Genomic DNA, 26,472 nt, shown 5'->3' with positions numbered 1-26,472 from the left:
GAGGGGGGAGGGGTTTGTGCGGAGAGAAGGGTGCAACAATGAATGAATGGAATCCCAAAATCTCTGTAGATGTTCATTGAAATGAAAAATAAACAACTTAAATTAAAAAAAAAAAAGAACTGAATGAGAATATGAAAAAAAAAAAATACCATCAGATATAAAATGAACCCTCTTGGGAGAACTAAGTTTATCCCTGTTAAGTTTTTATAATAAATAAGAGTGTGGTTTTAACTTGTGATAGAGCTGAAACAGTTGGTTTACACTGTGATAATAGCTTCCCTATCAACATAGAGAAACACTACTACCACCAACAGAGAAAAACTGACACCAGATCCCCTCAAGTTGACCCCTGATTCACAACAACTCTATGCACACATCACAGCAAACCCTGCCATTCCTCCCTCTTCTGGCTGATTTGGGGAAGAAGATCCAGCCTTTGTTCCCATTATGTGTTATGTCTATAAGCACTACTGCAATTTGTCCACCATGTAGCAACACACAATCCTCCACTAACAGATGGGTGGTGCCTGTTCATGGGGTGTACTAGTCAGACAGACCTGAACCTGTGTTGCTCAGGTGAAAGGTAAGAATTTCACCACTGAACCACCATTATCCTCTGAAATGAAAGTATACAACTTAAAACTCCAACAACAGGTGAGCTCAAAAATAAAATAATCATCTGAGTACAAAAGAACAGGAATGGAAAGTAGCAAGTGTGCTGATAGCGCAGCTTTGCTGGGTCACGGATCTGGAAGCAGGCAGTGGGGGACAAGAGATCGACTCCCACAGCATAATTCACATTGCTTCCAGGAAACCAGGGATTTCTGTGGCTTTGTGTCTCATGAAGGGAGGCTGAGAAAGGCAGAATAGTTGGGATCTCCAGTTAGAGAAAAATCCAAGGGTCTAGGAAGACTCTAAAGAGACCAATTATTAACACCACTGTGATGAGGATCTATGCTGTATCTGATGTCACTGTGTGAGATGCCACTTTCTCATCATGGACTGCCCTGACCATTCTATTAAAATCACATCCTATCATGAGGGAAATAACTGCTTAAAAGGAATATATATTTAGATATTATTTGCATGACAACAGTCCAGAATAAGAGCTGAATAGTAAAATGGACTGGAGTGGGGGTAGGGAATTGTAAGACAATGAAAGAATTTTCAAAGAGAAAAGTGAACGTGCGTGGGGGGCAGGGAGGAAAATGTGCAACAATGAATGAATAGAAATCCAAGTGTTCTACAAATTTCATTAAAATCTCAATATAAAAAAAATTGCATCCTATCATCATCATCCCGCATTCCCATTCCTTCTTACTTAGCTTTAGGACTCCCCCACACACACACCCCGTATAGTATTTGTTAGGGAGTTCTGGTGGCCTAATGGTAAGGAGTTGAGCTGCCAACCCAAAGGCATCAAATCATCAGCTGCTCCAAGGAAAAAAATATGGACAATCTCCTCCTGTACAATTTACAGCCTCTGAAAACTTGCTGGAGAGTCAATTATGAGCCAATTCTGACTTGACAGCATAAAATAATACCAACGGTTATGTGACTATGAACAGATTATTTCTCAGTGTCTAAGAATGAAAATAAGTATACAAATGCTTTCAAGATTGGATGAAATTTCACTACTTGGGCTCCTATAACAAAGAAAGCAACTCAAAATATGTAACTAACTACTCAGAATTCCCAATTAGAATGTCCCCTAAACAGCTCACCCTGGCTCCGCAGAGGCCTAAGTCCCTTGTTCAGGTCTTCACAAGCATCTCTTAATTCCATAGTTAAATGATTCCAACTGAGACCCCAGTACTTGTCTCCTGGTTAACAGTAACTCTGGCCTGCTCTATCATCCTAACAGGAAAAAAGTTCACCAAGCACAGCATCTGGAACATAATACTTATTCAAGCAGTATTTCGTTACACGATTTAATAAGGATTCACTAATGTTGTCTAGGGAGATCTGGTTGTGTAGTGGTAAGGAGCTGCACTGCCAATCTGAAGGCACAAGGTTTAAATTCACCAGCTGCTTTCTTTGCATGAGAAAGACGGGCAGTCTCTTTCCGTGCAATTAACTGCCTCTGAAAACCCACTGTCAGGTTAGCTATGGGTCAATTCCAACTCATCAGTACACAACAAGAAGAAGTGTTGGTCACAAGGGATGCTCAAGAGATTTGCATTTGACAATTTAGCTAAGGATCGGCAATTTGAATCCACTCAGAACTGAAAGAAAGTCTTGGAAATCTGCTCTCATAAAGCTTGTTGTTGTTGTTGTTATGTGCCATTGAGTCACCTGTGACGCATAGCAACCCTATGTACACTAGCTCTGAACTTTGCCCCATCCTGAGCCAATCTCATTGTTTCCAAGAGACCTAATTCCATTGCTCCAGTCACTGAGTCAATCCATCTCCTCATGGAGCTGCCTCTCCTGTGCTGTTCCTGCACCTTTCCAAGCATGATGTCCTTCTCCAAGGACTGGTACCTGCTGGCCAAGTGCCCAAAGTATGTTTGACGGAGCTTCAAAATCCTTGCCTCCAGGGAGCAGCCCAGTTTTACCCTCTCTAGAACAGACCTGTTTGCTGTCCTGGCAGTCCATAATATGTTCAACACTCTTCTCCAGCACCACAGCTCAACGTCATCAATCCTTTTTCTATCATCCTCAGTTACTGTCCAGCTCTCAGACGCAAAGACCATGGCCTGGATCAGGCACACCTTAATCTCCAGACTGGTAGTACTCTAGCGAGGCCCCTGACAGCAGACTTTCCCAATGCAATTCGTCTTTTGATTTCCTGACTGCTGGTGCCAAGGAAAGTCTATGAATCCTTCTATTCTGTAACACATGTTATCATCATGACTCAGACCCAACTCTATGGCAACAGGTTTCAGTGGTGGTCCCAGCTATTGTACAAGAGCTACACCTTCAGAAAAGCAGAAAATGGGGGAAAACACATGTAGAAAAGAGAAGAGAGTTTAAGGCTTCTTAAGGATAAACCCAATGTGTCATAAAGACAAAACAGCCTATCCTAGAATTCAATGCCTTTCAATGAATCTTCTGTCTGGTCTTCAGCAAGGAAAGATCACTTTATAAGGAAGTGATTTCAAAATTCTAGTTACTGGTGTTTAAGATAATGAAGGAATTAAGAGGAACAGAACTGGGTAAGGTTCCCAAGAACAATGCAGCAAAAAAAGCCTAGGTGTTCGTTTTGGTTCCTCATCACACTATTCAGGGGTCAAAAAGGAAAGGACAGCTTTCCAGTGAAGCAGTCCTTGGCGTCCTGAGGCAGCTCGGAGCTGTTACCAACCACAGCCACAGGGAATTCCACAATCCAACTCCTGTTGCTGAGTGCCTCTCAACTAAAAGAGCAAACATCTTCTTTGTCTGAAGGATCTTTTGTTTGCTTTCATTCCCATGTCAGATTAATACAAAAGGCAGTACCTTCAGCCTTTGACTACATCTTGGAATTTTAACTTCTCCTAAGAGGTTCAGAGGGTTCTTCACAGACAACTTACTAACACTACATGGTAATAATCAACAAAAACTCCTGTGAGATAAGTTTACCAGTTTTGAAGGATATTGGCTAAAAACATATTCAACTCAATCTTGATATCCCAAAATACCCAGAGTTTTCATGTAAGAAACTAGAAAGCAGCAACTATAATCAGTAGGATATTCAGAACAAAAAAAAAAAAAAAACACCTAAGACAGTTGAGCAACTCTCATTTTATCAGAGAGGGAATAGCAACGCTGAGGTTAAATGCCTATTGTCAAGAAAGCTTGAGGGATAAGGTGGGTGAGGAGAGAATTTAGATCTGATTCACAACTCAGTTATTCTTTCCTCTACACTCAAGCTGTTAAGTGGAAGAGAGAAGAATCAGATTGCTCAGATTTCATCACAGCAAAAGGGGGGGCAAGAAATGGGACTAGCTGACAGAAAAAGAGGCCAAAATCCTTGCTAAAACTAAGAGAAAAAAGGAACTGGCTGGGCTATAGTTCATATTCAGCCTTTATATTATCCTGACCAGATCACAAAAGAAAAATATTGTTCCATAAACAGATTAGTCCAACCTCCACCCACAGAGCAATCTCACTTGTAGTATTCTAAGATAAGCATAAAACACACAGACTGAAATCAAATTATATATGCTGTATACCCAACTAATTGGTAATTAGACAATAATGTGCCAATAAATCAGGGGCCCTGACTAAAAAGTGACTTTCCAATGACTTCATGCAGAGGACTGCACACCTACATAAGGTAACACAAGTCCATTTGTTGTTGTTGTTGTTTAGTCCTGATCAATTACACTGCTATTGTCAATTCAGAATATTGCCTTCATTTCCTCAAATTCTTCTAGTGTGATTAGATTTCCTAAGAGAGCTTCCAATCTCTAATTAGTTCATAAACTAAATTCTCTAATCAATTCATTCATTCTGTAGTCAAATATTGTGTTTATTGTTTCAATTAAGTAAAATGCTGACAGATGTGCAGTGAGTTTGTAACATGTGCGTGCGTATTTTAAAAAGGGAACATAATCCTGAAGCGTGGAGAAACTTTAAGCATGAAAAATTATTTGCCCAAATAAGAATCAGTAAAAAGATGACATATCAACAGAAACCATCTTACATCCCTCGGCACTTTCAAGAATTGCTGGTTTACTGCAGGCTGAAACATCAGACTGCTATTCTGAAGCCCCAGCTGCAGGCACAGGCAGTAATGACATTGGTCAAATGTAAATTAAATTATCAATCAGGGGACCAGGGGAAGAAAGGCAAGGTACAGCTTCACATATGTGCTCAGTATACAGACTAAAGAAGTATGAAAAAAGGATACATCCCTGGTACACAACCATCCTGATTTTAAACCTTACAGTGTTCCTTATTCCTTTCAGACAACAGCTTTTGCTGATTTCTTATGAGCACACTTCTCGATGTTAGTCATACTTTGTTTTGATTCACAGTCTCAAAGGCCTTTTCATAGTCAATAAAACACAGATAGACACTCTTCTGGTATTCTCTGTTTTCAACCAGTATCCATCTTATATCAGTAATGATAGCTCTGGTGCTATGGCCTCTTCTAAACCCTGCCTGAATTTCTAGCAGTTCCTTGTCAGTATAATGCTGTAGCTAGTTTTGGATGATCTTCAGTAATATTTTACTTGCACATTTTTAGTAGTAATGTGTAATTCAAATTATTTTTATTTCTGTAAAAAAAATAGTGCCCTGGGTGTACTGTACCTTCATGTATTCTTTAATCATTAATATTTCAAATAAAGTTAGCAGGACACTTGAGTGAGAAATAAAAGGTTTCCTGACATAACTGCCAAAGGTAATGAAAATAAAACTTTAGACAAGATTGTGTATTCTTTTGCTTAGAATTGAATGATTGTTCCTGCCCCGCCCCCAAATCTGACATTATACACTGAACATTTATTTCTGGTCAATTTCATGCTCTTTAGAAACTTTGTCTTTCACTGTCCACAAAGGGAGTGGGAATTATTATTTCATCATTCTATTTCAATTGTTGTTTCTAAGATGCTTTCTGTTTGATACGCATTGTTGTTGTTGTTACACACTGCCAGGTCAGAACCTAAGTAAAGCTGATCGCCCCATGGATTTGAAGAGGCTGTAAATCACACTGGAGGGGACTGCCCATCTTTCTCTCAAGAAGTAACTGGAGAATTTGAACTGCTAGCCTTTGAGTTAGCAGGTGAACTCCTTACCCACTGGGTCACCAGAGCTCCCTATGATATGAATAGTAGTAGCTATAGTTAACTCATATAAGTTCAAGGTATATTTAAATTGCTGTTTGCCAAAGTTGGCACAGTTGCCAACTGTATTACAAAAATTGCTCAGTGTCAATAGTTTTATTCTTTGGGTCAATAATGGAAAAGTGACTGTATTCATTACAATATATATTTGTACACTACCTACCTTTCAATAAAGCTCTTGTGGCCTAGTAGTAAGAAGCAGCTACATTGAAATCCCAAAGGCCTATGGTTTGAATCCAGCAGCTATTCCATGGGAGAAGAAAGGGAAAGTCCTCCCATGTGATTTACTGCCACTGGAAACCCACTCAAGGGTCAGCTATGGGTCAATTCCGATGTGAAGGGACACAACAACCATCTTTCAATAGGCAGAGCAACTCTAATATACGACAAGTGAGACAACACAAGTCCTCCTTCCTTGTAGGCAACAATTTTGTTCTGTGTTAGTGAGGCTTTTCATAGCAAAATTCCTCAACATTCCAAAGTTAAAGTTCTATTCATTGTCACTGAGAGAAAAACTTAAAATATAAGGTTATAAAATATGAATAAGAAATTACAAATTTCATAAAAACTTGGATTTAGTCAACAGCTGTCTGGTCCAGGAGATCCCGGGCATATTGAGGTAACTAGACTTCACTTTCCTTAGCTCTTTACCTCCACCGCCCCCTCACCCCCAAAAAAACCTCTTCAATAAAATGGTTTGCCTCTACCCTCTAAAGAATCCTTGCATTAAGAGTTTTATAACCTTAGAGCACTTAAATAAAATACTTAAAACACATGATTTTTAAATTAGTAAGAATCTTTGATAAAATTCTAACTAGAAACCACTATATAAGAAAATAAGATTTTAGAAAATTAACTCATCCTACTGTTGGTCTGTATGTAAGTGTTGCTTTCAAAAGATACTGCTTCCCAGAAGAGCCATGGATGAGCATTAACATTACTGGTAAGTATATTCATTTTCTCCTGGACACAGAGCCTACTAATTGGTCCTAAAAGCCTTCTGAGGTCCCAACTCTTCTCACTATCTCTTAGTTGTTGGAATGGACGGGAAACCTCATAAGCAGTTCCTTACTTCACCTCTACCCTGCATGTGAACTTCCGAGTTGTAGAACAGCCCAGTGGTAGATGGAATTTGCTCCAGGACTTAAGAACCATAAATGACATAGCTGAGCCTCAACATCTTGTGGTTCCTAATCTGTACACTATAATAGACAAAATGCTAGTCTATAGGCCTTTTATTATAAGAACCACTTTCCCTCTGTAACTTGATTTGTGCCAATACTAGAACCTCTACTCGGAATATTATTGCTTGTTAATTTTTGACTCATGTACTTTTAACTTGTTAGTTAAATTTGTGTCTTCTAGGTTGCAACACCTCCATCATACATCTTCAAGGATATGAATATGTACGGCTAAGCACAATTAATGACAGTGCATCTAAATTCCAAAATCAATCTCCATAATAGTCTATGTGTTTCCTACTGCCAAAGGGGCCCTTTAGAGTAGTGAGAGAAGATCTTTACCCTGAAACCCACAGCGTCCCTTTTCAGCAGGAAGTAGCTAAGAGAATACGCCATCCCCTTTTCCTTATGAATCAGGGTGAAGTATCTCTCAGGGAAGAGTGACAGGGAATAGCAAAGGACACACTGACAAAGGAGATTAATCAGAACTGGCTTTGACAAGCCCTGTGGCAACTGGACAATTAAAACAGACATTCGGGGGGCGGGGTAAGAAGAACAAACTTGTGGGGAGGGTAGAGAAAACAGTGCAACAATGAATGATGAGAACCCAAAATCTCTGTAAATGTTCATTAAAACTAATAAAATTTAATAATAATTATTTTAAAAAAAGAATCTATCAGAAAAAAAAGATACTGCTAAAAAATGAATAGTGTCTCCCATTCCTATGTATTCTTCAATGATTTTTCAGTAGTGAAGTTGGTTTACATTTTAAGATATTTTGAATAATCCTATGAAAAATTAATGCAAACAAATGTGGTTCATGTTTAACTCCCCAGTTGTTTATCCATTCATCTCAGTAAGTGCTTCCTTCCTTAACACAGTTGTAGTTTAAGAGGTGACCAGCAGTTGGCCTTCATTTCACTGACTTTTCATGTACTCTCAAATTTCTTTTCCCAAACTTTTAAAATATTCAGTGCCTAAACAACTTTTTCATAACTTAAGGACTCAAAAAAAGCTCTCAAAAGGAGTCCAAATGAAACAAATTATTTTAAAAGCAAAAGCCAAACAAAAGGAAGCTACACACACTTTAAAAGATGTTCACACAAAACATTCTGCTAAACGGATTGGAAATTGATGTCTCCAGCAGGATCAAGAACCACTTGGTCTGGAAATAGAGTTGAAAACTCCTAACAGATTGGTTAACAGCCAATCCTGACAGCCAGGAGGAGATCTTTAAAGCAGATTGGCAGAGGGCTGTGACACTAACACTGGGCCTTACCTAACAACCCTCCCCATCTCATTTAGGTGTATGTCTTCAACTTTACCATTTGACTTAAGTCTGCAATCCTCCTAAAGCAGATGTTTATGGAAAAAGATACACAAATCTCCCTCTGTTTCTGTTACGGCACCCAACACTCTTGTACAATTTCTGACTAGAATATGTCCACATTGATACACCACTGTCCACTCAAAGAAAACTCATTTATTCTTATCAACATAATCTTTCTTTCCATTTCCTTGGCTTTACTTATTCCACTTCATTTTCAGGAGCAACCTTGGATTCCCAGGTGACGCAATTGCCCCCACACATTTAGCTGATTCATGCAGCAGAAGCTATTTTTCTCTGATGAGTACAACTCTCCCTACATGCATTTCTACTATATGATCACTGAACTGCCTTATCAAAAGGTGTAGCCTAATTCTTTACTCCTTCAATTTATTTATGATTCATATGGAACTGAAGAAACATGACTTAAGCAATACTATCAGCCTTCCAAGGTCAAGTCAGAAAAGATCATGCAATTTCAGCTTTATTCTTTTGCAATATGCCATCTGGGAGAAGAGAAGAAGCCAACTTCCAAGTAAGTTCAACTACTCTGAAACTCTAGAGAAGCCACATTGTAGGTCCCACAATTTACAGAGGTGCCCAGCCTTACAACTATCTCCACTAGTGTGCCAACTGTGTATTTTCCTGGCCAGTCCATCTGCCAGCTGAATGTCACCAAATGACCTTAGTTAATTCCATCAAGAGAAGAATCACCCACCTCTGCCTGTGCTAAATCTTAGCATGCAAAATCATTAAATGCAGTAGTATGTCTATAGCTTCTAAGAAGCTAACACATCCTGTGTGGGAGTGGTTACTTCTTGAGGTCAAATGTCAAGTCTGACACCACTCCTTTCTTTCCATCCCCAGAATCATCATCACAGAGGAAGTTCTCATTTCCAATCTACATTGTCATAACTAGTTCCAGACACTCTTCACTACCATTTGTCATTACAGAATATTTAATCTAGCACCAAGCTAAAATTTGCTTTTATATTCCAACCCCACAACCAAATTTAAAGGTACAATGCCTTTAAAATTTGTAGGATTTTCTATTTATTTGATCCATACAATTAAAAAAAAAAATAACAAAACACACCACATAGAACAAATATTCTTTTTCAAACTGTAGAGATGATGAAACCAAGGACTAAATAAATAAAGTCTGTATAACCTCACTGTCAGTAAATAAAATCAAGGTTAATAGATCAAGAGATTATTGCTGCTACTCTATTCTATGATGTCTGCCATAAGGTTTTTTAGACCAAAAGTTTCTGTGCATCTCTCCAACCCTCCTACAGTATATCAACTTTCAAAAAACTCCAAAATTTTCCAGTTGTACAGTATTTCCTAATAAGCTCCAATTTACTATGATCTGGCTGCTTTCTTGTTCCCCTAGCTATAGTGTTGCTGTTGTTCTTGCTGTTAAATATTGTTGAGTAGAAACCAACTCATAGCTGACCCTCCAGCAGGTATTCAGAGGCAGTAAGTCACGTGGGAGGTGATTTCCCATCTTTCTATCTTGCAGCAAGCAAATCGTGGATTGGAATCGCAAGCCTTGTGGGTTGGCAGTGCAGTTCCTTATACTAAGCCACCAGACCTCCCTCCCTAACTATACACCTACACATCATTTCTATAGCCTTTGAGCATTCGCTAACAAAAATGCCCTCCTTTTCCCCTCCAGCCACTTAAACCTTAACCATTCATTCACATAAATTCTACCTCCTCCATGAAATCCTACCACATATTCTTGTTGTTTTCTCTGTGTTGTTCCCACAGAACTAGTACATTTCACCCAAAATTTGGCAATTAATTTTGCTGGATTACTTACTTTCTTTCAAGAGTGTTGGTCTTACTTTCTAGTTGGTATTGTACCCACACGTATCCTATAAATACAGTGACACTGGCTGCTTGCAATGTATGTTCTGACGAGTCAGTGACCACACCAGTTAAATAGTTGTCATTTCAAACCTACTTTTTCCCCCAAATTAAATCTTAAGGTTTTTAGGAACAGGAGTTATGTCTTATAAAAAAGTACTATACCCTCCAAACCAGAGAAAATACAAAGCACAGAGTCAATGTTCAATATATAGCTTATTGATTTGAAATACGTTTAAAAAAAAAGTTCATAAGCCATGTCTACACTAGAAACAAATAAAAAGATAACAAAATACTTTCAATAATAGCAGGTTAATGTTACAGACATTTTTAGAGTATAACTGCCAGAATGTTTTATAAATGTTTGTACCAGGAGTGTGAAAAAAGTGTTTCAAAAATATTCAGGGAGTAGATGTCTTCTCAGCCCAAAATAAAATGTTTGCGAAGGCCACAAGGCTGGCAGAACTCCGCTTCATTTCAAAAGTTTCCAGGCAATGGAAATGTTTTCCTGGAAAATACTACATTTTATTTAGAGAACACTTGCCATGAATACTTAGTCATTAAGTAATTTAAGGTTTCCTCACAAACTTTTAAAAGGAAAGCTACCATATGAATGAATGAAATTATCAGCACCTAAGATGTCTAAAAATGTAACAATAGTAATACATTAGCTAAATATATAAAATTGAAACATTTCTACATAAGCCTGGTGAGAAAAACTCTTGTATTTTTTTTGGTCTATTTGCTGTTCCTCCCATTTTTTTTCTCTAAAATAAAATTATGAAGGAAAACACAAGTTGTTAAAGTGCTTCTGTCTGTAATATGCACATATCAAAAATGGGCTGGAGAGAGTATTTTATTCTAAATGCTAGCAATTTTCAAATAGACAAAACATCTCTTTCACTCTATGAAAAGAAGTTGTAATTCCAAAGTTATTTTTAGCAAAATCTTTGTGTTTGCTTCAAACCACCTTTCAATGAGGGAGCATTTGGTGTGGACATTTCACTCAATCATCTGCAGTAACTCACACAATGAAATCTAAGAAAACAATGTCTTTTAAGAGTTCTGGAGCCAACTGAAGTCATACTCTTTAAAAGATCAAAAGAGACACTTCAAGCACATGGTTTGTACACTGTACGAAATGGTATTTGTTTAGTTTTACCTGGTTAGTATTTCGGTGAGTTTCACAAAGCCAGTGTAAGCCAGTTCAAACGCTCCTCTGTGTCTGGATTGTAAAAGGTGTTGTTTAAAGTAATCTCCTATGTCTTTTACCTTCAGGGAGAGAAAAGTAAATGATCAAGATACACATACATTTATTGGTTATATTGTATTAGTGTATCATTCAGAACCTAGGTCCAGATGTCTGTCCATTTAGCAATTAGTATGTAAAAGGCACAGTTAAAAGCAATTTCTCACTGATCCTTACAACAATCTCATGCAGTAGGTGTAAGTACTTTTATTAAACTCACTTTACAAATGGGCAAAATGAGGCCTAAATAAGGCTAAGGATCGTATAGAAAGTCATTCCTCAAATAAACAGCAATCAGCACACACATGCAGGCAAAATGGCTCTACAGTAGACTGCTTTTAACAGCTACACCAGAACTGTGAGGTGCCAGCTTAAAGGACACCTCTCTATAGAATATAATTCATGTCAGTTCCCACCGTAAGCAAATCACGAAAAGTTGTTGCTCTTAACACACCTAAGCCTATGAGAAATGACTATCTTTTCTCAATTGACTCATTGCCATAATTGGAATTAACTCACGTAACTAACCTTCAAGCAGGGGTTTGGAAGCTAAAAATGAGACAGAAGGAGATTGTTCCTCTTTCTCTACAGAGCAGCTGGTGGATTCAAACTACGAGAAAGGTGGTGTCTTAGAGTGTTGCTGAGTCAGAACTGACCAGCTAACAACAGATTTTGTTGTTGTGGCTACTGCCATAGTAGCTACACTTGAGTAAGTCAGCTCATGAGGACTCTGCATAACAGGAGTTAGATAGCTGTGCTGCATAATGTTTCCATTGGCTAATTTTCCATAGTAGTAAACCACCAGGCCTTTATTCCTAGTCTGTCTTAGTCTGGATGCTTTGGAGACTTTTTCACTAACACTTGAGATCTCATACAAGCCCAAGTATTATTGTCCCATACCGTGACAACAAATGTTTTCATTTTCTGGTATTCAGAAGTCTTGTTACCAGAATGTCTACTCTCTTATGTATAGCAAATTCTTAACCATTTACTATTTTGACTGTGTTCTTTAGTCTTTAAAATTCATTTCTGCCTTATATCCTCTATAGGGTTTTTAATGTTTTTGACGTCTGAGAACCATTTTGTACTTCTTTATATCCCATAACACCCGAGTACTAGGAAAGTCAATAAATAAGTGACTCTGATGGGATTACATGTGCAACTTCATTAACAGCTTAAAGTGGTAACTTGTCTAAGTCATAATTTCTGAAAGAATATTGGTAAAAGAAAAAAGGCAATTTCTTCAAGACTTATGAATGCACATTATAGCCTGTAGCTCATTATGTTGTTGTTGTTGTTATTTGGTGCCATCGAGTATGACTCATAGCAACCCTATGAACAATAGATCTGAACCCTGCTGTAGCCTGTGCCATCCTGACACACAAGAGCCCACTGCAGCAGTCAACGCATCAATCCACCTGGTTCAGCATTTTCTTTTCCTTTGCAGACCCTCCACCCTTCCATGTCCCTCTCCAAGGAATAGCTCCTCATAGCAGTATGTCCAAAGTATGTGAGGCATTCATTCTAGGAAATCTCAAACAGTAACTAAAGGCACAGAAAGAATGTACAAACCTCATTAGCCATATGCATCATGAACAATACCAAAAAATCTAAATTAGGAATAAGAAAACTATTCATTTTTAATATCCAACCTTTTTTTTAAAAATTCATGTAGCTTCCACAGTAATAATTACTAGAAAGGAGACCCAAAGCAAACCAAATTTACTGCCATCTGTTGATTCCAATTCACAGCAACCCTCCACCAGGATTTCAAGGCTTGTAAACATCTTTACGAGACAAGAGCACTCATCGTTCTTTCTCAGAGCAGCTCAGAGATTGTTAACTGCTGGCCTTTCAGCTCACAGCCAATATACTACAAACTACGAGAGCAGTTTTCTTAGCTTGAGGAAAAGAGGCATGAACATTCTACCCAAACGCTTCTTTTTAAAAGTATTAGGAAAAACATATCAATAAATACACTAGGTAGAGAACACAATTTCAAAAAATCTGTAGGCATGGGCTATCAGTTATTGAGGGGGGACCAACAAAATGTATCTAGCAAAAGGTCTACAACATCAAAATCTCAAGCTTGATACTCAGATATGCACCAGTCAGGAAGCTGTTGACATAAAGATGCATGCATTGCTTACTCTTTAAGGGTCTCAACTTAAAGCCCTCAAGGTTGGCTTTATCTCTCTCTGCCTTTAACACAGGGCATTATGAAAGAACCTTTCCACATGTGATTACTGAAAAGGACGAAGTCAAACATGCCTCAGAACTGACACAGCTTCACTTGGTGAAGCCTGTGAGGGCACTCTACTCACAAGAAGTGATCTAAGGAAATGTGATGTTAGCGAAAAAGGTCATTAGCAAGTTGCCTTACTGTCCTGCTACTTGCAAGAATATGGCTGGGTACCAAAAGGAGGAAAAATTGAACTTAAAAAAAAAAATTAAACAGGTAGTTCAGAATAAAGCAAGTAGCGCCATGTCACAATACAGACCGAGGAGAAAACTGAGCTTCAGTCCCAAAGCTGCCGCGAACCAGTGCTGTGAGCTTGGGCAAAGCATCCAGGGCCTTCTGTTTCTTTGCATACATGAGAAATAAACAGGACAATCTCAGTAATTCCTCTAGTTCTAATTCTTGAATACAGTACTGACAACCTAGCATTAGAAATGAACACAGCAACAAAAATTCACTGCATTTCAGCAGGCAACACATATACATAGGAAGTTGTTTACTGGTGTTTTATTGAGTATGCAAAGGCAATCAACAATGTAGATCCTAACAAATTATGGAAAATTTTGCAAGGAATGTTCCAGAACATTTCATTGTGCTCATGTGGAACCTGTACAGGTTTAATAGAACAAAGGGATACTGCATGGTGTCAAATCAAGAAAGGTGTGCACCAAAGTTGTATCCTTTCACTGTATTTATTCAGCCTACATCCTGGAAATTAGTCTAAGAAATGGGACTATATCAAGAAAAATATGGCACCAAAATTAGAGAAAGACTTACTAAGAACTGGAGATATGCAGATGATACAACCCTGCACGCTCAAAGCAAAGAGGACCTGAAGCACTTGGTGATTAAGATCAAAGATTACTGCCTTCAGTATGGATTATACCCTGACATAAAGAAAACAAAACTCCTCACAAACAGGGACTAGTAAACCTCATCTCTTGTTCTGTGGCTACGTCAACAGGAATGACCACTTCCTAAAGATGGCTATCATGCTTGGTGAAGCAGAGGGTTAGCAAAAAAAGAGGAAGTCCCTCCAAGAGATGGACTGATACACTGGGTTTAGCACAGCAGCAATGAGGATGGCACAGAAGTGGGCAGTGTTTCTGTTCACTCTGCACAGAGTCACGATGAGTCACAGAACCCAACAATATGTAGCATTTATGTGAATACCCCCTTAAATGAAAGATTAGAAGATGAGGATGGGCTTAAAGAATAATTAGGTGACAAATCTCCATTTTCTACATTCCAGTTCTTAGTTTTAAATTAGAACAGAATCATGTTACATTTTTAAGAGCAAAGGATGAATTGATTGAGAAGCATCAGGATGGGCTTTCATATTTCAGACTGTGTGAACAGCTTCCCTCCTGCACAGGCAGAAAAGTAGCTCCTGGATTTTATTCTTATTTCTGGGAATAAGAACTGCAAATTCTATATCCTCCAGTACGTCATGTGTTAGCAGAACTGATCTAGAGAGCCTTGTTGGCTGTAATGTTTTTGCTGGGGTCAACCATGAGCTGGAATCTACTTGAAGAGAATAAACAACAAAATTCTTTTTATGGAAGCTAATTACTAGGTCTTTCCTCTGTGGAGTGGTTTCAAACTATTAATCTTTTAGTAAATAGCTAAGAGCAATCCATTTACAAGTCACTTCACTGTCTCTGTAAGGCTGTTGTAGTTACATTCACCTACAATGCTGACTATTAATCAAACCAGTAGCTTTACAGCTAGGCAGGAAGTGCTAGCTGTTAACTGCTGTCCTAGTGGTAAGAAACTGCGCTGAAATCCCACAGGCATGTGGGAGGATGGACAATTTCCTCCCATGTGATTTACTGTCTCCGAAAACCCAATGGAGGGTCAGCTATGAGTCCACTCTGACTCGATGGTACACAATAATAGTAGGAGTACAGAAGATCTAGTATTGCCAATAGAGATTATGTCTCAAAATGGAAGAATATACCTTAGGCACGACCCAACCATTTAAATATCATTCTTTTCTATCATTTATACTTTTAATTTTAAAAAGTTTCTTTACATGGGGATATTCAGGGTCACTACGAGTTGTAGTCAGCTTGACAGCACACAGCAACAATTCTAATTAAGTAATTCTGTTGAGGAAAATTTCATTATTAAAAACAGAACTCCTCTATTAAGGTGACTAACAAGAATTTCTTGCCAACTCTAGATTCTCATAAAAAATCAAAAAAATAAAAGCAACAAACAAAAAAACACTATCACTGAGTTGAATTCAAATCACAAAAGGTTTCAAAAACTATACTCTTTCACTTTTATGGAAGCAGACTTAACACACTTTTCTTCTAAGCAGTGGGGCTAATAAGTTTGAACCACGCGTCTTTTGGTTAGCAGCTGAGTTCTTTAATCTCTGTGCTACTAGGACCCATTTTTCATGGCTTAAGTGTCCCTAAACTGCATCAAGATCAAGCATGATGTTTTCAGGAACACAGAGTTACAATGTAAAACCAATGTCATTATGTATATTCCTGATCATTTGGTCACTTCTCACATCTATGTTTGTGAAGACATCACATGACCTGCCAAAGGGAAAAAATGAATTGGACCTCAATAGAATGAAAACTATTATTTTACCAAAAATAGAAGTCAAGTTTCTATTTTCTAAGAAAAATGCCATTAGAAAAATTATTTGGCTTCTATACCTCTTTTTATTGTTGTTCGTATTTAGTTTTTTGGTTTGGGTTTTTTTTTTTTCCCCCAAAAAAATCTCTTCTTTTCCCAATTTAAAAATGTTTATCCCATAAAAATAAAACTCCTAACAGTTGGATGCTATGTAAAAAGTGTCAAGGAAAGCTATTTTTAGAGGAAGCTTTCAGGTCTTCTTCAGATACACTAAAAGCAAACTATTTTTTCTTTTTCTCTTAATTTTTTTAAGCACTGTCCAACAAACAAAACAAAAAACTAGATGCTTTAACTTGTCCTTGGGAAGAAAAGTTGGGAAGCCAAGGGACTTGAGTTAACACATGTTTACTTCTCAGCAAGATGGCGAACATCAGTGAAGTAAGCATTCATCACAGCTGGATTCCTCAGTAAAGATGTTGGCATTGGCATTGTAGCCAGCCACCAGCAATGACTGCAAGCAATGCTAAGAGACTAATGCCTATTTTATTTGGAAGAGAACAAGGAACATAATAATGCCAGCCGTGTACTCTTCTCCTTTGCCTTTCCCCATCTTGGGCCCTTGCAACATTACAAGGCCAGCTGTTAACCAGATGGAAGCATAAGAGTCACAGAGAGTGTGAGAATAAAAATGTTCACATTATTTCCATGGCACCAGTCATGTGGTTGCTACAGAAATAATCAGCATCAGAATCCTACAATATTTATTTTGTTCTTGAATGCTGTAACACCCGAAGGGGAAAATTACCTTTATTTGAAAAGGTTAAAAATGAAAGTACATGGTATATAGCTTTGCTGGAAAATGGTGGGAAATGCATTTGTTGAAACCATATGGAAAGGAAGAAGGAATCAATTAAAAGCAGAAATCTAATAAATCTAAAATATTTCCAAATGAAATGCTTGTGGTAAGCTAATTTCTTGTAAACATGCAGTCAAGTCACTTGAACAGTCACAGATGGTGAACTAACTTTGTGGTCTGAAAATAAAAGTCAGCCAAAGGAATCTGACAACAACTTTAATATTGAAGTAGTGGGAAATACAGGATTTATAATCATGCTTTTATTTCTTTTGTAAAAATTAAGAGGTTGTGGAGTTTTACTAAGCAGACAATTTTAGCTAAGATTTCAATTTCTCTGTTTAAAAAGAAACAGAAATTAAACTAGTAATATTGAAGTTAAAAGTCATGAAAAATCTATTTACATATCTAGTCAGAAAAATGAAAATATTTCTGAGACTACCATTCTTTTGGTATACTCTGGTGGCCTAATGGCAAGAAACTGCACTACAATCTTGAAGGCACACAGTTCAAATCTACCAGAGGCTCCCCAGAAAGACAGGCAATCTCCTCCTGTGTGGTTAACTGCCAATGAAAAGCCACCAGAGGGTCAGCTACGAATCAGCTCCGATTCGACAGTACACAACAACAAACAACCACCATACTTCTAAGATGCACTACAGAGGCTATAATCTTAGACCACCATAAATCTTTTTTCAATCTCTGGCTATAGGGTTTTATATAAGAAAAATTTAAAAATCTTTTTTCTATTCAAGTTGGATTACCTATAAAAGCTTGTGATTTATGCTTTAACCAGTAAATATGCCAGGTGAACTACACGCTACCTGCTCCACTGTCAGCAGTCCATCAGAAGATTCCGGCACCGCCTGCAGCGGGAGGAGCTGGCACAAGGTGCCTAGAAGCAAAGCCACTTCCTTCAGACTTCTCCAACAGCACACCAGCACCATCTGAGCAGTTACCTCACATGGTTTTCCTTCTTTACCTTAAAGAAAAAAAGAAACAAAGTCTACTGCAACTCTGAACAGTCTTGCATATGTATATTCCAGGTTTCTTGGAAGAATCTTATTCAAAATTTCCGCCAAAGTAGTCTGCTTGAGCAAACCAATTTGTCATTTGTCATACATTTTATTTATTCAGAAGAAAACAATCAACATTTGTTGAGCACATACTTTTGGAAGAAACCACACTATATAATTTTACACTATAAATTATACACATAATTTATCAAAATAAATTTTAAAATTATTCTAAATAAAGCTACATATATAACATTCAAAATCAATTTAAAAATAAAACATAACTATTTTTCAAAACTTAACATTAATCTTAATAATTAATGAAACAAATAATCTGTAATAATATGATAATATTAAATATACTTCACTGTCTATTTTGATGATAGTAGCTGTCACATAACCAGTAACATGACAAGACTGAAATTCAAAATCAAAATACAAATTCTCTTTTAAAACATATTTAAATCCTATGACTAATAAGCTGTTATTGCCCTCACTCTTGTTTTACAGCTTTAGGCACACATTTATTAATACTAACTGAAAAAATGATATCCAGTACATCGTACTAAATTTAAAAAGCCAACAAAACAATAATTTATAATCCTGTTTATGTGTTAAAAAACCAATTCCATTAACTAATAAAATGTACATGTTCATTTAATATAATTAAAAAAAGTTGTTAGAAGGGATTTCTGGTGGCCTAGTGGCAAGAAGCTGTACTGCAATCCCAGAGGTACGCAGTTCGAATCCACCAGATGCTCTGTTGGAGAAGGAGGGGCAATCTCCTCCTGTACCAGTCAGAGCCGATTTGATGGTACACACACACACAAAAAAGTTGTTAGTAATATCTACTTAGTAACTATTAGAATCTGTTAAAAAAGAATATATGATATAGGATGTAAACACAGACTATATTTAAAACAATATATTCTTTTTTTAAAAAAACAATATATTCTAAAAAAATGAGACTGAGTACATTTGAAACAGGATCGTGCTTTTAATTTATAGTTACTTCCATATTGTTTACAGCTATTACAACAAGCACATATTTATGTTATTTTGTGCAACTGAGAAAAAAAACAAACTAGCCTAAAAGGGACATTATTCACAAAGCAACATCCCCATCTAGTGGAGGTTATAGCAGAATATAAAATAAGTCCCCAAGAGACTATAGTACATTGCCATCCAGTCAGAACTTACTCAGAGGCGGCCCATCAGAAAGTTAGGTGAGACTAAATTGTACAGGAAAAAAACTGGCCTTCACTCTCCTACAGAGTAGCTGGTGGACTCAAACGATCCACCTTGGAGCAACTCCTTACCATCAGTGCTCCCTACTAAAAAATTACTGTTTCTAAAAGCTTTAAGTGCAGAGAAAACTTTATTTTCAAGAAATGTTCAACTCAGATGAGCAGCCTCAAATCTGTAAAAAGGATGTTTTGAGCATTTTGTATTTCACTTAAAACACCTATCATGATATCAATTTTACAGTTCTTACCTTTGATTTCTACAGAAGTATCACTATTTGGCATAGCAGCATTCAAGTCCTCCAAGTCAAAGCTATCACATTCTTTCAATATTTTGGCTTGACTGAAATAGTCATTAGTATCTCGTGGCTGAATCTCATTCAAAATCACCTGTAAGCGGTTTGCTGACTCTGAGGAAGAGAAGTGAGAGTGTCTGAGATCCTAGTTCCATCACATGTTGGGGAGTATTTGCAGTTTGTAAATTTTAGTAGCTGATAACCCTATTGAAAGGGACGCAGGGTAAACAATGTCAAAGTATATATTTTCTTCCTAATTCTTCAGTGTACATGCAAGTAAGGCAATTTTCCACTGAAGATGTGACCAAAAATGCCCCTCAAAAATTATAACTATCCACAGTACAAAGCCCATTTCATTTACTCTGCCTTTCTTAGACATCTAAGCACCTCAAACACTGAACTTAATCGAAAAAAAGCAATAAACATCAGTAAATTTTATTTGAGGAGACTGTGTCTCTACATGCAACATAATTTATTGGGGTTCAAAAGCAAAATGCAAGAGAGCTTGAAGGGAAAAAAAAATCCCAACTACATAAAAGCAATCTTTTCTCTTGAGGAATATGATAAAGACCTTTACACTTGGCTTTGAAGTATATTATGTAATGCATTGCTTTCTAAGTATATTTGAGAGTCTTAGTATTATATTAAGCTTCATTTCTATTCCCTAAGCACCCACTGGATGGAAAAATGCAAGTTCCATGAATGCAAGACTTTGTTTGTTTATCCACTGCTGCCGAGAACAGAAACTGGTTCATGGCAAAGGTTCAGAAGGAATGAATAGTCAGCTAGGTAATACAGTTAGCCAGGCTCAGACATCTCAAAAATAGTAACAAGTAATCATCTGCAATCAGTTAAAAAACCAAAAAGAAATATAGTATACTTACTATATACACTTACCCTTAAATTACCATTCATGAGAAAAACAAATACTCAAAACGCTATCCTAAAAATTCAATCAACATTTTAAGTTAATTTACAGATTCCCAGAGATTTTACCAAAGGAAACAAACTCAAACAGCCATGAAAAACTAACACTGCCTCAAAAAGAAACCATGGGAAGACCAAGCGGTGAAAGTAAGAATTTGAATAAAACTTTACAAACTAAACTTGTTCATATACATGGCTCTCTGGGGACTTAGGTCAAGAAATTATGAATACAAGCAGATAATATAGGAAAGGGAAAGTTGTTATTGTGTCATCATGTTGTGAGAAATATAGCTGACCCTCCAGTGGGTTTTCAAAGACAATAAATCACACATGAGGAGAATGGTGGATTTGAACTGCCTGCCTTTGGGCTGACAGCATGACCCCTTACCATGAAGCCATTAGAGAAAAGCAGAGGGGGAAAGGAGACAACTCCAAGAAGAAAATAAAGAAGGTAGAATTAAGGAAAAGTCTGTGAGCCAAGGGTGGTTTCTGAGATCAACAGATGTTTTTTAAAACACTTTCTTAACAATTTCCAATGAAATTGTTTTCGCCATTTCATAGGCTCTGGAGCTCTGGAGGCGGGGAGTTGCTGCTAATCCAAAGGTGAGGCCTCTCCAGGAGTTCAAACGCACCAGCAGCTCCACTGAAGACAAGCAAGCAACCTGCTCCCACACAATGCACAGCTTCGGAAAATGGCTGGAGGGGCAGCAGTGAGTCAGATCCAGCTCGATGGTGGTTAGTTTGGGTCACTGAGAGTCTCACTGGTTCCAATCCCAAGAGCTGCCAAAAATATTCAATATTTCTCACCCGAATATACTGATCCAAATTTTAGACTTAAAAATGGATGTTCCTTCTTCCTATGCACTGTTTAAATTCAAAAACTAAGGCATTAAATTTTGGAACTTCCACTAACCTTAGTCAAAATAAATAAAAATAAATCTATCTTAATATTAAGAGCCAAAACTTACATTTTGATCCACTTTTAGTCAGACTATATATTCTTAATTTGCTATATAAAGCACACATCTCTAGGTAACTATTTTTTGTGCACTGAGGCATTTACATTCCTAGAAAAAGAATCTCAGGATTGTTCCTCCTATGTGTGTTCGTGTTGCTTCCTCATGATCCATGAGACCTGCTGAGGCTGTCAGGACGATGAAACCAACCTGACTGGATGGGAGAGATTTATTCTGCCCCTTTTCTAGATCTCTGAGTTGTACATCAAATCTGGGGTTGATATATCACACTTGTTTAACCTGCCTATGAGGTTGACAGCAATGTTTTTTCCTGCTCTGTGGTCGTCAATGATTTCAAACTCACCAACATAGCCATGCTTCATCATCACTGTTAGGAAGCGAACCATGACTTTGGAGCAGAACCTGGTAAGAACCTGGATCTTGTCTCTCGTCTTGGCATTGTTGATGTTCTTGACAGCATCAGCCAGACATTCATGTGCACCACTGTGGCAGCACAGAACGATGGTAGAAAGAGCTCCTGGATCCTCTGTCACCAAATCAACTCAGGGTATTACAGTGTACGGTGCAATGTGTGTTTATGACATATTCATTTTGTTTTAATATATATCTCTGTTACTTCATAAGCGTTACTTATGTGTTCATAAATGTTACTTCAACACATAATGGAAATTTACATTATGACTTTCTGTGCATACAGGACAATCTCACATTAGCATAGAACTTTCAAAGTTAATCTCCTCTGGGCCAGTCTTAGTACTGGAAATTACCACATCCAAGTTGGACATCCAAGAATTGAGTTTATATCATTATAGGAATTTTTCTTTCACTTATTTGCTCACTATCATTTATTGTGACCTACTTCTACCAGGTAGTACTCTCAGTTGTTGCTGTTGTTATTGTTCTGTACCATCAAGTCAGAAGTAACCCACAGCTGCCCCTCCAGTGGGTTTTCAGCAGCAATTAATCGCACAGGAGGAGACTGCTCATCCTTCTTCCACGGAGCAAGTGGTGGATTTGAACTGCATGCCTTTGGAACTGCAGCATGGTTTCATACAAATAGACCACTATACTCACTATGAGGAGCAAAACACAAGCTGGATTGTTGTAAAACTGTAATTCCTTGGAGTAAAGCTTCATGTAAAGGGAGAAGAATTAAGAGACTGAAGCACCAGGAGGAAGCAAACCATTCTAAGACCTGGTTGGAGATCATGGAAATGTTCTAAACAAGTTATAGGGAAGGGTGGCCAGAGTACAGGAGTTAAGGAAAGAGTACATGAAAAGTGATCAATTATATAACTAGATAAGATGGCAGAGAAGGAAATGGAAGGAGATAAGTCATGAATACTGGGTAGGAAGATACAGATTTTTATTTTAAAAAATTCAAAGATTATTTAGAGACTGAAAGAACATGTAGGCAGACTAGACATGAGGAGCAAAGGAGAGGAGACATCGGGCAGTATTAGAGTTAGGAGCACCATGACTAGACCTTCGATGAGACCTCTCACAGGGAGGCAGGAGTCAGAGGGAAAAGGCATGAGCTCTGTTTGGAGCATGTTGAGTATCTCATCCTAATTTCCTTTTCCATTCATTGGTCTTTTTATATTAAATGGTCTTTGCCCATTTAAAAATCCTAACAAGTCTCTCTTGAATGAGCTCCACAAATTTCCCATCTAATTTCTTTTACCCAATATCCTAGCCAGTATTCACACAACAATCTGTGTTCTAAAATAACAATGAAAACATCCTGCTTCACCTAGAGGAGGAGGTAGCATACTTGTGACCGACTATTAGAGAAGGAGGTAGCATACTTGTGACCGACTATTTTTAAACAGTTAATCAATACTGCTGACAAGACAGAAATACAATGGAAAACCTTACAAAGATGGACTCTACATTAAGAAAAAACTGGCCACATCATCAAGATAAAGGTAAATAATCCAATAGAAAAATGGGCAGAGGATATGAACAGACTCTTCACCAAAGAAGACATTCAGATGACAAACACACACATGAAGAAATGTTCAAAATCCCTAGCTCTAAGAGAGATGCAAATCAAACCAACTATGAGATATCATCTCACCCCAGTAAGAATAGCAAAATCCAACAGAGCAGCAAACAGTAAATGCTGGAAAGGTTGTGGAGAAACTGGAACCCTCATTCACTCTTGGTAGGAGTGGAAAATGGTGCAATCACTATGGAAGGCAGTATGGTGCTTTCTCAAAAAGCTGGAAATAGAGATACCATTTGACCCAGTAATTCCACTACTGGGAATATACTCTAAAGAAACCATAACCGCCACCCAAGCAGATATCTGCATACCCATGTTTATTGTGGCTTTGTTCACAATAGTAAAGAGCTGGAAACAACTCAGATGCACATCAACAAACGAATGGCTAGAGAAACTCTGGTATACTCACACAATAAAATACTATGTAGCATTGAAAAACAAGGAACTCATGAAATATTATGCAAAATGGGTGACCCTAAAGGACATTATACTGAGTGAAATATCTCAATCACAAAAGTACAAATATTGCATAGGGCCACTGTTGTAAAACAGGACTGACAGTGGGGTTGAGGGAAGCAGAGAAGGAGGGGAGGAATGATGTATACTACATTGAAACAGATGAGAGAGAGAACTGTTTAAAAGGAATATATGACTGGGTATTATTGTCATGACAGGAGTCCAGAATGAAGGCTGCACAGTGAAGTGGACTTGCGGGTGGTACTACATAACTATGAAAGAGTTTTTCTTTTACTTTTCAAAGAGAAGAGTGAATTGAAGGGGAGGGGATGGGCAGGGAGAAAAGTGCAACAATGAATGATGGGAAACCCTAAGTCTCTGTAAACTTTCATTAAAATTAATAAAAAAAAATAAGTACATAAAAAAGTGCAAAAAACTAAATACATAAAGAAAACTGTCAAAGATGAAAAACTTAAATATTTTCTACTAAAATAAACTACAGAAAAGTGGTCAAGATTGCATGCTGTCAAAGGTGGAAAACTTGTGACTTATAAAAAAGCCGTCCTGTTGAATTCTCCAAAGGAATTTTTTTTTTAAAGGGTGGGGAGAAAGAAAATACTATGATCCAATCAAGTCACTCTCCTCCTCCGTCTATGCTAACCTGAGTCAGTGTCCATGGGGATGAGGCCCTCAGGGGAGGAGCTCTGAATGACGGGAGACACCACAGCAGACAGCCGGTAGGACAACAGGATGAGCTTCTGCACCACAAGTCTCCACTCACTCACCAGCTGCAGGTTCCTGCAATAAAAATAGAAGAGGACTTACACCAGAAGCAAAAAGCAACTTTTCAAAACAGAAATTAATGAGTCCTGATAGATAGCACAGTACATTAAATGTCAGGTTGATAATCAAAATAGAAATTAAGTAATAAAGGAACGAGAGAAGAATATTTGCTATTTATGAAAAAGTTCCTAAATCTAGACAATTTATGATCACACATATATTTTTCCCATGTAATTTTGTGCTATCACAACACAATAAGCTGTATTTCTTTCCCAAGAAATAATCTATTAAGAGGTGAGAGTACAACACTGGGTGTTGAGAGGTCATCTACGGACACACTTACTTTAAGGATAACTTCTCCAAAGCTGCCGTGACACAGTGCACTCGCCCATACATGGGAAAGGATGCTGCTGCCTGAAGCAGAGAATTCTCAGCCTGAGCTACTTCTTCCTCAAGATTTTCCAACAGGCATTTGATAACTAGAAAAGGCAAACACGGTGTCAAAACAATCCAATGGAAAACCACATTTGTAAGATTTGTAATTGGTAAAATGTTAGTGGTTGTTGTTGTTAGGTGCCATCAAGTCAGCTATGATTCCAATGACCCTAGGAACAACAGATCTGAACTCTGCCCTATCCTCACCATCTTCATCATGCTCATGCCCACCATGGTAGCATCAACTGGGGGTATTCCTCTTTTTCGGTGATCTTCTATCTTTCCCAACATGAAGTAGTCCCCATTAAAACACCTAAGTTTTGCTAAAACTATTTATACCAGGATGTTTTTGTTGTTGTTGTTGTTAGGTGCCATCAAGTCACCTGAGGCTCATAGTGACCCTGTGTACGACAGCCCTAAACTCTGCTCTATCCTGTGCCAATATTACTGTCTCCAACACACCTACCCCCATATCTCCAGTCACTATATCATAGGTCTGAATAAAAAAGGTATCTTTCTAGGTTATTTAGCCTGTTAACTATTTCTGGTTAAGATCGGTATCCTAAAGCATAGATCTGAGTTTCCTTTGCTAAGCCCGCACTCTTCCAGTCATCCTCTACTCAGGATATGTATGTATGTGACATAGCATGCCACTATTCCTATAAGGAGCATTCTGGCTGCACTTTCTCTAGGTCAGATTTATTCTTCTAGCAGTCCATAGTGTATTCAATACTCTCGCCCACTACCATAATTCAAAGGTATCAATTCTTCTTCAGTCTTCCTTACTCATTTTGTAACTATTACATGCATACAAAGCAAGTGAGAATACCATGACTTGGATCTAATTCACCTTAGTCTTTAAAGTAACATCCCTGTGCTTTAGCACTTTAAAGAAGTCCTTGATAGCAGATTTGCAGATGCAACATGTTTCTTAGTTTCTTGGCTAATGGTTTCATGACTGTTAAAATTAGAAAAATGCAAGACGAAACCGGTAAGAGACACAAGTTTCTATTTTACTACTAGTAAATACCAATCTACCTAGAGCAAATTATGGTACTATACCATAAGTCTCAAAATTTTTGGTAGGAGTATAATGTGAAAACCTATTTAGCATCATTTATTAAAGTGAATGTGCACTTAGTTTATATGAAAGGTTATTATAAAATATAAGACAATTACTCTAGGGAAAGTGGTATGGGTATTTTACTTCTTTTTTTAAAAGTTTTATACTAGTTTATCC

The 26,472-nt window shown here is 37.6% G+C and overlaps 1 protein-coding gene across 1 annotated transcript in view; it reads right to left on the bottom strand.

The window, feature by feature from the left end:
- The window catches only part of THADA (thyroid adenoma associated), a 588,067-nt gene that overhangs the window by 489,522 nt on the left and 72,073 nt on the right, over window positions 1-26,472 (bottom strand). Inside the window, exons 17-21 of the mRNA XM_006882320.1 lie at window positions 25,141-25,276; window positions 24,676-24,812; window positions 19,602-19,760; window positions 17,915-18,072; window positions 11,317-11,426 (exon numbers count right to left, since the gene is read on the bottom strand). Of these exons, the coding sequence (XP_006882382.1) occupies window positions 11,317-11,426; window positions 17,915-18,072; window positions 19,602-19,760; window positions 24,676-24,812; window positions 25,141-25,276 (700 nt within the window). The remainder of the gene's footprint in view (window positions 1-11,316; window positions 11,427-17,914; window positions 18,073-19,601; window positions 19,761-24,675; window positions 24,813-25,140; window positions 25,277-26,472) is intronic.

Source organism: Elephantulus edwardii, unplaced genomic scaffold (genome assembly GCF_000299155.1).
Source record: "Elephantulus edwardii isolate Elephantulus edwardi_28Jun2011 unplaced genomic scaffold, EleEdw1.0 scaffold00019, whole genome shotgun sequence".
NCBI classification, from domain to species: Eukaryota; Metazoa; Chordata; class Mammalia; order Macroscelidea; family Macroscelididae; genus Elephantulus; species Elephantulus edwardii.
This window is presented reverse-complemented; position numbering and strand designations above follow the sequence as displayed.